Source organism: Sardina pilchardus, chromosome 3, assembly GCF_963854185.1.
Source record: "Sardina pilchardus chromosome 3, fSarPil1.1, whole genome shotgun sequence".
NCBI classification, from domain to species: Eukaryota; Metazoa; Chordata; class Actinopteri; order Clupeiformes; family Clupeidae; genus Sardina; species Sardina pilchardus.
The window spans coordinates 40,555,572-40,568,344 of NC_084996.1; the positions used below are offsets into that span (position 1 = coordinate 40,555,572).

The 12,773-nt window shown below is 38.7% G+C and overlaps 1 protein-coding gene across 1 annotated transcript in view; it reads left to right on the forward strand.

The window, feature by feature from the left end:
• The window catches only part of LOC134077594 (collagen alpha-1(XI) chain-like), a 270,154-nt gene that overhangs the window by 234,991 nt on the left and 22,390 nt on the right, over positions 1–12,773 (forward strand). The window contains exons 55-58 of the mRNA XM_062533297.1: positions 3,281–3,334; positions 4,861–4,968; positions 5,049–5,102; positions 5,194–5,247. Coding sequence (XP_062389281.1) covers positions 3,281–3,334; positions 4,861–4,968; positions 5,049–5,102; positions 5,194–5,247 — 270 coding nt within the window. The remainder of the gene's footprint in view (positions 1–3,280; positions 3,335–4,860; positions 4,969–5,048; positions 5,103–5,193; positions 5,248–12,773) is intronic.

Consider the following 12,773-nt stretch of genomic DNA (forward strand, 5'->3'; position numbering starts at 1 on the left):
CAAAATATTGTCTAACACCTTGTTTTATTTGGGCAATCCACTGCCAATGGATGTCTGTATTTCTTGGAATCGTTAATAAATACATAGCAGTAAGCTATTATGCTACTCCATGCACTTACAGAACTTTCTTCCGCCAAAGCCTTGTTTTCTCACAAGAAATGTTGAAAAGGATGACCATGTGACATAAGTGTATTAGTGTATGTACTGTATAAGTATATCAGAATAGGACATTCAGTATGTCACAATTGTACCATGGTTGCTATTCATAAAAGGTCCTATAATGTATTCAAAGTTCATCATAGATACTGATGATGTATGCATAAATTACAGAACAAGATAACATGGGACATTAAATAATGGCTTTCCCAATAGTTAGGAATGTTGTTGGTCCTTGTAGGTCTACAAATGACATAGTATTTTTTTTGTCTTATTTTGTCTTACTTTCTTTAAATGAAGAAAATGTCTAGGTTAACATCATGCAAGCTTAAAGGTAGGGTAGAAGATCCTGGAAAACGATTCCAGCAAAGCTGCATTTTGAAAATACATAGGTCAAAATTCCCAACCCCTTTCTTCAGACTTCCCCCCGAAGCCACGCCTCCAGAGTACAGGAATGTGCAATGCTTGTTCACAAGCGGGAGGGACGAGCAGATTGCAGTTTGATAGATGCATCAGAATCCAATCATCATTAACAGTCCGTTCAGTATGATTGGATAGTGTTTTTCCTGTTCGTTCTAGAGGCCACTAAAACTTTTAATTTTTGTATCAAAACTTTTAATTAATTGGTTGCGATGGGGGTGTGAAGAGCATTTCAAGCAATATGTTAAAAATGCTCCAGAGAGCATGCTCCAAACATCTCCCACCCCACCTTTAAGGTCAGCAGGTACTGTAAGCAAATTAGTCCTGTTGTTATGAGAATGAGGTAAATGGTGCCTAAGATGCATAGCAGAAAAGGCTGTGTATAGAAATATATGGAATAACATTTGTTTCATTATTGAGCAAACAAAAAAATATTCTGTATCTGTAAGCAAAAATACTGTATGTAGCCTGGCTAGCGCCTACCACTTCTCAAATGAGACGTGGTCTGGCAACCAGACGTTCATTTTCTCGTATTTGAAAAAATGTCCAGATCCGCTCATTGGGCGCCACGGATGTCTATCAAATCCGTCTGTGCATTTTTTTATTTTTTTTATTAATGAAATTTCAACATACAACTCAGTCATAAAGACATAAGGACAATCAAGTTATACAAGACGTTAGGGGGAAGAAACAATACAGAAGTAATTAGTGAAGCTATACAATTAATAGCATAATAAAAATAACTAGAAAATGTAATTCCAGGAAATTACTAGTGCATGAAAATGCAAAAATGGCGAGGACTTTTATTTTGAAACAGTTGTGGGTAGACGAAACAGTTGAACAGGGTGTAGTCTTAAGAGAGCAAGAAAGCCTGAGACAGAGAGCTGCTGCAGGTGGGGCTGGCCACCTGGCATAAGATTCTAATTGCTTAATGACTCTATTGTGATGTCATAAAGGCCAATGTTAAGTCTATGGGGAAATGTTGAATAGTTTTTCATTTATAGTTTAAAAAGTATAAAAGTTACAAAGTTGAAAAGTCATAGCACACATGTCCTAAGTAAGACCTACGTATGAAGTTGAATGAAGTTTCTACGTTCAACGGTTCAAGCTGAATTGCGTGCGTTAGAGGAAGAATAATAAAAAGTTGAAGTTGAAGAAGCCTAGGAAGAACAGTACAGTGCATTTTCATGCACTGTAATAATAATAAGAAGAAGACTTGGAATAACAGTATAGTGCATTTTCATGCACTATAATAATAATAATAAGAAGAAGAAGAAGAAGAAGAAGAAGAAGACTGGAAGAACAGTACAGTGCATTTTCATGCACTGTAATAATAATAAGAAGTCTAGGAAGAACAGTATAGTGCATTTTCATGCACTATAATAATAAAAGAAATAACATAAACCATATAATTCACAATAGCAATAATTTTAACATGTCTGAAGACACTTTCATTTAACTTTTTGGAGTGACGATAGAAACATTTTAAACTCATTTAAAAAACATACAAAGGAGGGTTTTGTATTTCTCCATTTACAACAATGTATATGATATTTACCCATAATAATAATGATGTTAATTAAATCAAAAAAGGAAGTGTTTACATTACAGAAAAGTACATCAGTGGACATAAAAGGCGGAAGGTCATGAATCTTCACAGATATCCAACTGTAAACATTAATCCAAAAAATACTGGAAGCAGGGCAAGAGTAAAACATGTGTTCTAGTGTATCATCTGATAAGCTACAAAAATTACATAGTTCAACCTCAAATTTAAATCTTTTTTTAAGAAAGTCACCAACTGGATATATTTTATTAATCATTTTAAAAATGAGTTTCTTTAACCTTGGGGGGAACAGGCCATTTAATGTACTTAGTATAAGCCTTCTCCAATACTGATGAACTGTCAGCTTCTACAAATAAGGCTCTATAGAAGCGGTGAAACAAATTCTTTTTTAAAACATTGCCAAGCGTCTTGCTTTCTCCCCTGCTCTGTGATTGGTCGCCAACATCAGGCGAAAATGTGGGTGTTAGTTTCCAGACTGCCTTAGCAGCGTGAATGAAATTATCGCGCAAGGCAGGATGGGAACACCCAGGCTAAAAAGATATAACTTTTAAAACAAAAAAATATTGATTTTGGTTTTAATGATAAATTACTAATTTCTACCACATTTGCAAGTCAACACCTTTGCATTTCAAACGCAAAAGTGTTTTTCAATTGCAAAAGTGTTGACTTGTGGTAGAAATGAGTAATTTATCAGTGTTTAAATTCAGTAGCAAGATTTTTGTTAAAGTCTTATTTTTGCTTAGGGCTTTTGCTTACAGTTTGCTCAATAATTAAACAAATGTAATTCCATAGAAATAGGGGGGAAATATATATTTTTTTCATATATTTAAAAAAAATAAAAATAAAACTGAACTGAACTAGACCATCTGATCAATAGCTACTGTGGCTACAACTGAGAATGTACTGCAGCCCAAGGGCTGATATGGGAGAAATAAGTAGCTTGTATGAAACCATGTTGATGAAAGCCAGAATCAACTTATATTTGATGTTCGAATGCAAAAAAATGCCACATCTTTATCCTTATCATAAGATATGGTAATGGTGCTATACAAGGAGCTTGGAACTATTGAGCTTTGGGGCTATACAAGAGTCTCTTTTGTGGTGAAGGTGATTCATTTACATTGTTTTGCTCCATAGGGGCCAGCAGGACCTGCGGGGAAACTGGGAAAGCAAGGAGAGAAGGGATCAAAGGTATGTTTATCCAGAGCATCTCTATGTATTTAATTACTTTTCATTACACTTTATCGGTATAGCGTGGAAAGTGTGTATTAGGTTTGTGAGGGGACGCCCCTACTCTGATGGGACACGGCAGATCCACCATCGGGGTATTGCTATACTATACACATTCACTGCAATTAGACCATCTCCATTTCTCTAAATGCGGTTGCTGTTGATTTAGGTCAGTTACTTAAAGTGAAACGTAGTCATTTATTTTTAATTAATTGAACATTACTTTGTATAAATCTGCTTTCACTCTGACATTTAAGAGTTTTTGTAAATCATGGTAAAAAAGAACAAAATTGGTTTTCAGCATGTTCAGAACAAATCTCCTCTTCTGCTTTAGCACTGTCAGGGCATAGCGTCACAAATGGCAACCATTCAACTACTTTTTGGAAATGAGCAGGGCATAATTTGAGCCTCCAACGTTGGATCCGGAACCTTTTTTTATTGGACACCTCCTGTATCACAATGAAAAACGAATCACCTAAATGCCTTGACAGCCCGCCGCTTACCCTATTCAACCACTTTCCATAGCCTACGCAAGTTCATTGCAGGGACATAGTCAGAACTGCACCGGACAGGATAGAGCTAGAGCAGGGATTGGCTAACTTTGGTCACGAGACAGTATTTTTCATGCCCAATATTATAGTCTAATATTTAACTGCAGCTCCATTAGTCCACACGCATCTACACGTAGAATGGATAAAAAATAACTTGTGAAAAAAATAAACCATGCATGGGTCCATTGTTGTCCTCCTAAATGGTCTTGATTAACTCTGTTTTATCTCCTCTTTCAATATTGGTAATAGCAAATGGCTTAAATACGGCTACAATCACTTTGGCGATGGACTATTTAACACAGAGCCTGATGTTATAACATAACCTAGCCAATTCTAACATCTTTGGATTAAGTCTCCTACTTTTATTCTTGAATACTTGGTTGGCAAACCTCTACCACTGACATCTTTATTATTTGCCGAGTGAGGAGCGAACTATAGGAGTTCATTGGGAGAAAAGGTCAAAATGTCTAAGACGGAAGAAAATCTGGCGTTCATCTTCAAGCCTGTGTACCTGACATGCTTTTGGTGTTGAATATGCAATTGTGTCGCTGTTTGAAAAGAATATCAGACGGCGCTATAGCCTCCCAGACTGAGCTGCACCTTCAAGGTGGCCTATCTGTTCCAGACAGCGGCACAAAAGCGCATCATTGAAATGCGGGCAGAGAGCTATGCACAAAGTCAGCTGGGCTATCCTATTGCGTTCCATATTAGTAAGCACTCGTGGACTGATGAATAGGCTGTTTGTAAATATTGTGAAATATGTGTATGGGCTGTATTTGTTCTGTTACCTCTGACCCTGGTTTTGGGTCGCCGGATCTACATCCCCCCTCTGCGTTCCAGCACCTCCCACTTTACAAATTAAGCACTGGAAAATGGAAACATGAGGGAAGGAAAATGACAATAATACATAAACAAAATTATTTTTTGTCTTTTAAGGGTGAAGCTGGTCCTGAGGGACACGTTGGAAAAATAGGTCCAGTTGGCCCCCAGGGTCCACCAGGGAAGCCTGGTGCAGAGGGCCTTCGCGGTATCCCTGGCTCTGTGGTAAGAAAAGAGTCTGTCTTCACCAGTTCAACTAAAGTTACACATAGATGATGAGTGTCATGAAAGTATACAATTTCCAGGGTGAACAAGGACTCCCTGGTGCTTCTGGTAAAGATGGACCCCCAGGACCAATGGTAAGATTGCTGTCTTGTTAGTAGTTTTTAAATGGTTTAATATGACGTCAATCATATGTCATACTTTTTTCCATCCTCTTGTTCCATCAAGGGCCCCCCTGGCCTCCCCGGTTTGCGAGGTGATCCAGGTTCAAAAGGAGAAAAGGTAAAATGCAAAGTCAAGTCAAGTGTATTTATATAGTGCATTTCATATACAAAGGTCATCCAATGTGCTTTACATAAACAAATGCATACAGTAATAACAAATAAAAGCATAGAAGGGCAATGGTCAAAGAATAGTTTAAAAGGTAAAAGTAAAATCAGAATAAAAGAGAAAACTTAAAACACACAAGGTAAAATCATTTAAAAATAAAGAATGACTAAAAAGACAGAATAAAAGACACAAGGTAGAATAATTTTCAAGGCAGATTCATAATTTGTAACTTGTGCAGTTAGCAGAAAGCATCTGAGAACAGTATGGTCTGAAGTCTAGATTTAGTTACAGCGAGGGTACAGATGGTACGGGTTGAGAATGCTCCTTTCTTTGCCACACATCGGGAATCCCGAAGGTGCAGCATTTGTAATTAAAACTGCAACCACAAGGGGGCAACATAAGACCGCCCTAATAACATGCAGATTCGGCTCCGCGCTGGTCACAAGCGGAGAAAAGAGATATGACGCTAGGCATCTCAGATAGCAGTTACAGAGTTTTCGAATGTTTTACAACCCAGCTGGTATCCGCCGTTCATTCCGACATATCCCCACTCCGACATTGACGTCCAATTGTCGTAGTGGAGGCATGTCTCTTTATGGAAAAGGTCCCACCACTCCGACATTTTCTGTTTTCATGGTCGCAGTGGCGGTGTTTAACTTTTTTTTTCAAGCAACGTGCCATTCCAAAATTAGGTCATTAACAGGCTATTAATGTCATAACTATTAGGCTATCATTAGGCTTACTAGGCATGGCTGTAGGCAGCTATGAGGCCACTGAGATCTGGACCTCATCAGTTTTGAGAGCTGGAAATACATGTGTTTGCTAAATATCGGTATATTGTTGTGCATGTTGCGTGCGCGACTCGGGGAAGTGAAAGCAGTTCTGTATAGACATTGCAAATTTTCATGGTGATCATCGGCGCAGCTGTAGCTGATTGTGAAAGCCGATTGAAAATACATAGGTTAAGAACGAACATTTCAACTATGTTTACCATGGTGGACAAAAAACACTAAAATAAAACAATAGCCTAAATAGCTGTAGTGCGTAATGGACACGGCTCAATCCTAAATAATTTTTGAGGTTCGCCATTTGGTAATATGACCTATCCTTACTGAAAATGATTTAGATTGAGCACAACTAAAGTTGCGTGAAGGCAAAATACAGTCCTAAGCCTATTATATAGCCTGGCCAATTAATAGCCTATTGTAGATAGCTTTTGCGTGCGTGCTTGCCGGTGAGGTGTAGCCTACAAAAATGAGCATAACATCTGATTATTAAAGTATGGCTATAGGCTATAGGCTACTGGTAAGAGAAGAGCTGGTTTAAAATTCAAGTAAAGCCTACCTTACATTGACAGACTTTGCAAAGATTTGGAAAAGATGTTTGAAAGACTACAGTCTCAGACCCTCTCACATCTAAAGACAATTCAACGAGTTTCTAGCCTGTTTCGTGTTGGAGAGAGGTCACTATTGGTTTTTAATGTTCACGTCACTATTTGCATGAGCCACGACTGAAAAGACTTCCGATAATATCAAACATGTTTGATATTGTCGTAACGGCAAAACTAGAAAAAGACTGACTCCGACGGACTTCAAACCGCTAAGATTGGCACATTACACTAAACGATTTAGATGACGGGAGCGAGCCGCGATTCTAGTACAACTCCCAAGATATCCGTCCGATTTTGGAAATTTAATCGCCGACTGTTAAAACAGACCAAAATCGTACAATTTAAGCCAGCCTTAACGTGCGCTATTTAACCCCTCGAGATCGACTGTATTGCAGTCTGCCGACACAGCCAGTCGATGCTCCCAACTCGTTTTGGGCACGAATTAATGGGTTTGCCCTTAGTTTAAATGGAGGCGCGGGGAGAGCGCACGGCAGCTATTGTTATGTATGGAGCCGGCTTAACAAAGTTTCCTAGGCTACTGTATTCACCCACAATTCCACTTTTTCGAAAAGAATGAAAGAAGGCAGTAGACTAAAGATGTGGACTGCGAGAGTAGCCTAGCCTACAGCAGCTTTCAGACACTCAAGGTGAGGAGGTGCTCCATATCAGTGTGCTGCATTATTGTGACGGGCTTTGTTTCAGGAAACATTCTTCAACACTCTGTGAAAGACCTCCAATGCGCACTGATGGCTATAGTTATGGGGCCGTAACTCAGGAGGATATAATTGAGCCTAGAAATAGAATGTCCCACATAGGGCATATACCCTGACTTGACGTTTCATAGCGCTCAATCTAGCTCATGTTCAGAATGATAAATTCTAAATGTTGCATGGGAATGAGCATATGCTGTTGTGTGGTCGTGTCTTAAACGAGGGCCTTTTTTTTTTTACCCGTGTTGCCTTTTAGCGTGTTACTTAAGGCCTAGATGAAGATGTTGAAGTTGGTGCGTTAAAATAAAAAGTTTGGGAATCGCTGCCTTAGACTATAGGCCTACAGATGGCCGATGTCGGCGCAGCAATTTAGGCCTACAGTACATAACACACTATCCATTGTAACAGCTTCATGAAGAGCAATTGTCTTGTGCGATCATTCCCCCTCCCCCACACTCGTCTAACCAGTTCACTTAGACATCACCTACAGTATATGCGGCATTGAAAACGACTGCCTCCCTCCCCCCCCTCTCTCTCGAAAGACTTGGTCTGACTGAGCCTGACACTAATTATGTAAATGTGAAAATATGTGTGTGAATGCTGAACCACGAATTCACATAGTTAACTTAAAATGTAGAAACAAATGTAGCTCTTTCTAGCAGACATCGCAAACATAAAAACTTTTCGCAAAACTGAGAACATCTTTCATTTTTTTTATAAATATATATTTTTTGGAGCAATTTATGCCTTTTATTGATCCAGAAAGGATCACGGAGTGGGAATTGAACCCGGGTCGCCGGCGTGCGGTGCAGGTGCCCCAAAAAGTAGCGCCACAGCTGGGGTCTTTTAATTTAATTGCGCGTATGCCTGTTTAGTATGGCAGAGACATTTTTCAAAGTTAATATCTAGGCCCTCTACGAAATACAGCTTACCATGCCTTACCAGTGCATGGCTTTGAATATTTTAACAGTTGCCAACAAATATAAGGGATTCAGTCAGTCGAGTTTATTTGATATTCGCGGCATGCATTTGAAACGCCGATCAAAAGTTCTGACATGTTAAACTGACGTTAGTCATTAACTCATTGAGTGCCAACAACGTAATATTGCGGTTTTAGCTCCCATGCGCAGAGTGCCAAAAACGCGATATCGCGTTTTTAGCTTTTTTTTTTATTACAAAACTAGACACTCTAACTCACCTTATGTGTGATTTTTAGAAGTCTATTATGAAGAGAACTGAAGTAGGTGACGATCGAAAACTCATGAAATCTCACAATCCGGACATTTTATCTGGACATTATATCACAACGTGGCATTTGATTGATATTGCCGCATGAATTGTGTCGAATCAGGCACGTCAAGTCAATACAAGGTCATTTCATAATGTTGTGGGTTCGTCACAAGGTGGCAGTCTCAACAATGGGATAGTCTATCCAGTGTTTGTTATAGATCAGTGGGATGAGCATCGAGGATCGAGGAGAGAGCTTGAGAGTCACCCCGAGAGTATAGGCTATGGAAGAGTTAGCCTTGTATGCCTTGCTGCATTACATGCAGCGTGTGAGATCGAACTGTTGCTTTAAATAAACATAGGCCAACACTTCCCTTGATCATCACTGACAAGTGCAGATTTTGTCCGCAATTGCATTCACATAACAGCTGGCGGCAACATAGGTCGGCAGCAGGAAAGGTTCCGGTGGTAGATATACGGACATATGAATTCAGACAGCACAAAAAAAACTAAATTTCTAAAACCATTTTCATTCATTTCAACAATGGTTTATTGAAACATCGTTTGATTAATTTGCCAGTCATCACCTTCATTTTAATGATTAAATGAGATTAAAGGAGTCGACTAATTGACGGATATGCGGTCTTCATCATTAACCCTATGAGCCCGACGGACGCAAAGTGCGTCAAAAAACACACCCATTCTTCTCTGTTATTATACGGCTCTTCACAATGCAAGTAGAACGCCCCATTGACTTGAACGGGATTTCCCAACGTACCGGTCATTATTTCTTGATAGAGGACCTCTGAAAAAAATAATGACCGCTGTCAATGGCAACAGTCACATTCTATCTGTGTGGCGAACTATTTATTTTGTTAACGGAAGCCACGAAACGGTAGCTAAGTCATTGCTAAAGACATATTGTGGTACGTTTCTTCTCGTTTTGGCAAGTAGCCGTATAATAAGCGGGATAATGTATAGAACGCCGGTCATTATCGGAAAATAATTCCCTTCAGGACGAAGCAAAACCCCTCCGCTGCGTGTCGGGGTTCAGTTCATCCTGTCGGGAATTATTTTCCGATAATGACCGGCGTTCTATACATTATCCCTTACATACATTGCTCCACGATTATTAGCAGCGAGATGAGACTTATATCACACGAAAGAGCAGAACCGGGGCTTTCCAACGAGACTAGACAATTGTCTGTACGATCAAGTATGAAAATAAAATAAAATCATGAAGTTAAATCAAAGTACAGTATATCATATTTACAGTCTATATTGCTCTGCGTTCACCTGCGCAGCCAGTACTGTTGCCTGAATTACTCTCGAACCCGGCATCGCACAGCCATATTAAATGAAAGAGGAGAAACAGAGCTTTCCATTGATACCAAATACATCGATCCTTTTGTGTTATAAAACCAGACGAAGTGACAAACAAATAATAATGTCATATAGCTTCGGCTACCATTACTCTCGTTTGATTTACTCGTGAAACTGCAATCAGAAAGATATGGGACGCATGTCAGATGAAGGAGGAGAGCTAGAGCTATCCACATATATACCAAATATAACCTTCTAGGCCATAAAACAGACGAAGTGACAGCAAAATAATAACTTAATTTAGCTCCACTTACCCCATGTTTTTGTGTGGCATAATAGCCTATGTTCATAATCCAATGTTATCATGTGTTTCTCTATGGCAAGTCACGTTCATAATACGGTTTTGAGATCATAGAAAACTCCTGGTATGGTATCCAATTCAAGACTCATATTGCAACCAAATTTGTTTGACAAATAAACACTTTTTTTGCCTTTACTTTGTTCATTGCAATGCAGTAAAAAGAATATTATAGAGAATCACCATCTGTGCACGTCATGTGTGCTAACATGCAAACAAGTCAGGTCAGATCAGCTAGTGTCACAAACAGTGCTTGAAGTGGGCTGGAACGCAGCGGAACGCAGTTCCGGAACTTCTGTATTTTCGTCTTTTGGGTTCCGCCACTTTTTTCTGCGTTCCGGTACTTACTGAAACTGATCCGACGCAGCGACAGTGGCCCAAGAATAGACGATATCGCAAGACCGATGAAAGACTATAGTCAGTTTACTTGTAATAGCGCTCAATTGTAATTTGTACAGTTGTAATTTCGTTAAATTTTTTGAGGGATTATGAAAACTGACGAATCAGGAAATCTTTGTTTGACAATTTTCAGAAGTCATTAAAGCAGTAATTTTGGGTCTTGAAAATGGTGTACTATTGCATTAAAAGCGCCATATATAATGCTATAAGAGCTGTTTCCACACAATTGCCCTGCTTATTCATATGACCCATCAGTTTTTTAATTTGTATCATTGTTTTTAATAGTTACCATACTGTTTTTTTATCAGGAACTATTAAGTATTTTAATAATAAAGGGCTAAAACCTTAATCCTCCATAAAGGATAGCTACTATTATATGTACAGGTTTGGACGTTTGTGCAAATTAACGCCTATTTCAGTATATTAAGCCTCATTTGCATATACATTTGCATATTTAAACATTATATTTCAGAAAACTTGTAATACAAAAAAATCTTGTCTTAATGTAAGTGAATAACTGGGAAAGTTTTGTGGTGATACATACAAGTTTAAAATGTTACCCTATCTACCAGTATAGCATTATGGCGTTTTTAATGCAATAGTACACCATTTTCAAGACCCAAAATGACTGCTTTAATGATTTTCTGATTCTTCAGGTTCTAAGGATTCCAAAAATATATAGTTTTCATAATCCCCCAAAAAATTTAACGAATGAATTGGTCTGAACATAGTGTCCTGGACTACTACATTACCCACGAGCTACGACAGTGCCCTATCCCTATCAGTATTTCTCAATCTGTGGGTCGCGGCCCGGTAGCCTACCTGTGAGAAGATTAACATCGGACCGCCGGCCGACCCTCTCTGCCTTCTTCGAGAGACGCACCATTTGGCCGCGTCCACACCCATTCTTCTCGGTCATATTGCTGCGCGAAGAATTTCTCGCACAGAAATAACAGCATGTCATATGAAACTGCAGAACCTGACCTTTCCAATGGCGTTAGCTGCTAGTTTCTATGATGAACGGTTCGCGAGATAATTAGCGTTGAAAATTACTGTTACATACAAAAATGAATGTCACATTCAGTTTTGAATCATACCCATTCTTCTCTGTGAAATATTTCACGATTTCGTAACTGCCCTATGGCAAACTACATATCAAAATAAACAGGAGATCCTACTGATTCCAATGGCGTATAGGATGTCTCTGTATAATTATCGATAATCACAAGATTTTTTTTTTTTTAATCACATCAAATTTCTGCATTTTTTCACATTTTCCCCACTTCAAAATAATTTATTTGTCATATCAGAAGTTGTATTCAGACCCCGTGTTTGTCATACTGTATAGCCTTGGCAGATGCTATGCCATTTCAGGACCCAAAATAGCAATAGAAAGAACACTTACAGTCTCTTTACTCTCCTGTTCTGACCTTTGAATCTCTGTTCTTGGCCAGTTGTTAATATTGTTAATTAAATCAATGTAACAAGTAGGCTACAGCCTATTTCACAGTTTTCTTCAACTGGGCCTTTAGCCCAAAGGTTTCTTTAAGGTTCTAGGGCCTTTAGCCCAGTCTGTTAGGCCTATCACACTGGTCTGGTTCATGTTGTTTTAATGGTTTTTCAGTATTCCATTTGTGAATTAGAAAAAAGTAGCCTAGGCCTATAGGTTAGGCTATTGCTTGAAAGAATGATTACATTAAAATAGTTTTTGAACCAACACATCCTAAAAACTGATTTTTTTTCACCGCACAATGTCAAATGTTGGAAAATTAGAGTTCCTGCACTTATTTTTTCCCACTTCAAGCACTGGTCACAAATATGGAGTGTAAAAAGTGCCAAAAAGTGCCAAAAAGTCATTTCTCATCACTAAATAAAAATTGCCATTTATTTCTGGAAGGCACACACCACATATTTCTGTAAATTGCTCAGCCCCAAAGTATACCTCCACCATGGTTCTTATATTGCCATTTTCAGGGCGGTCAGGCATACACAATCATGAGCTCAGCTTGTTGTGGTGAGATATACGTCAAAATGTAATAATTTCTATAGTATGACTTTTTAATTTTCATTA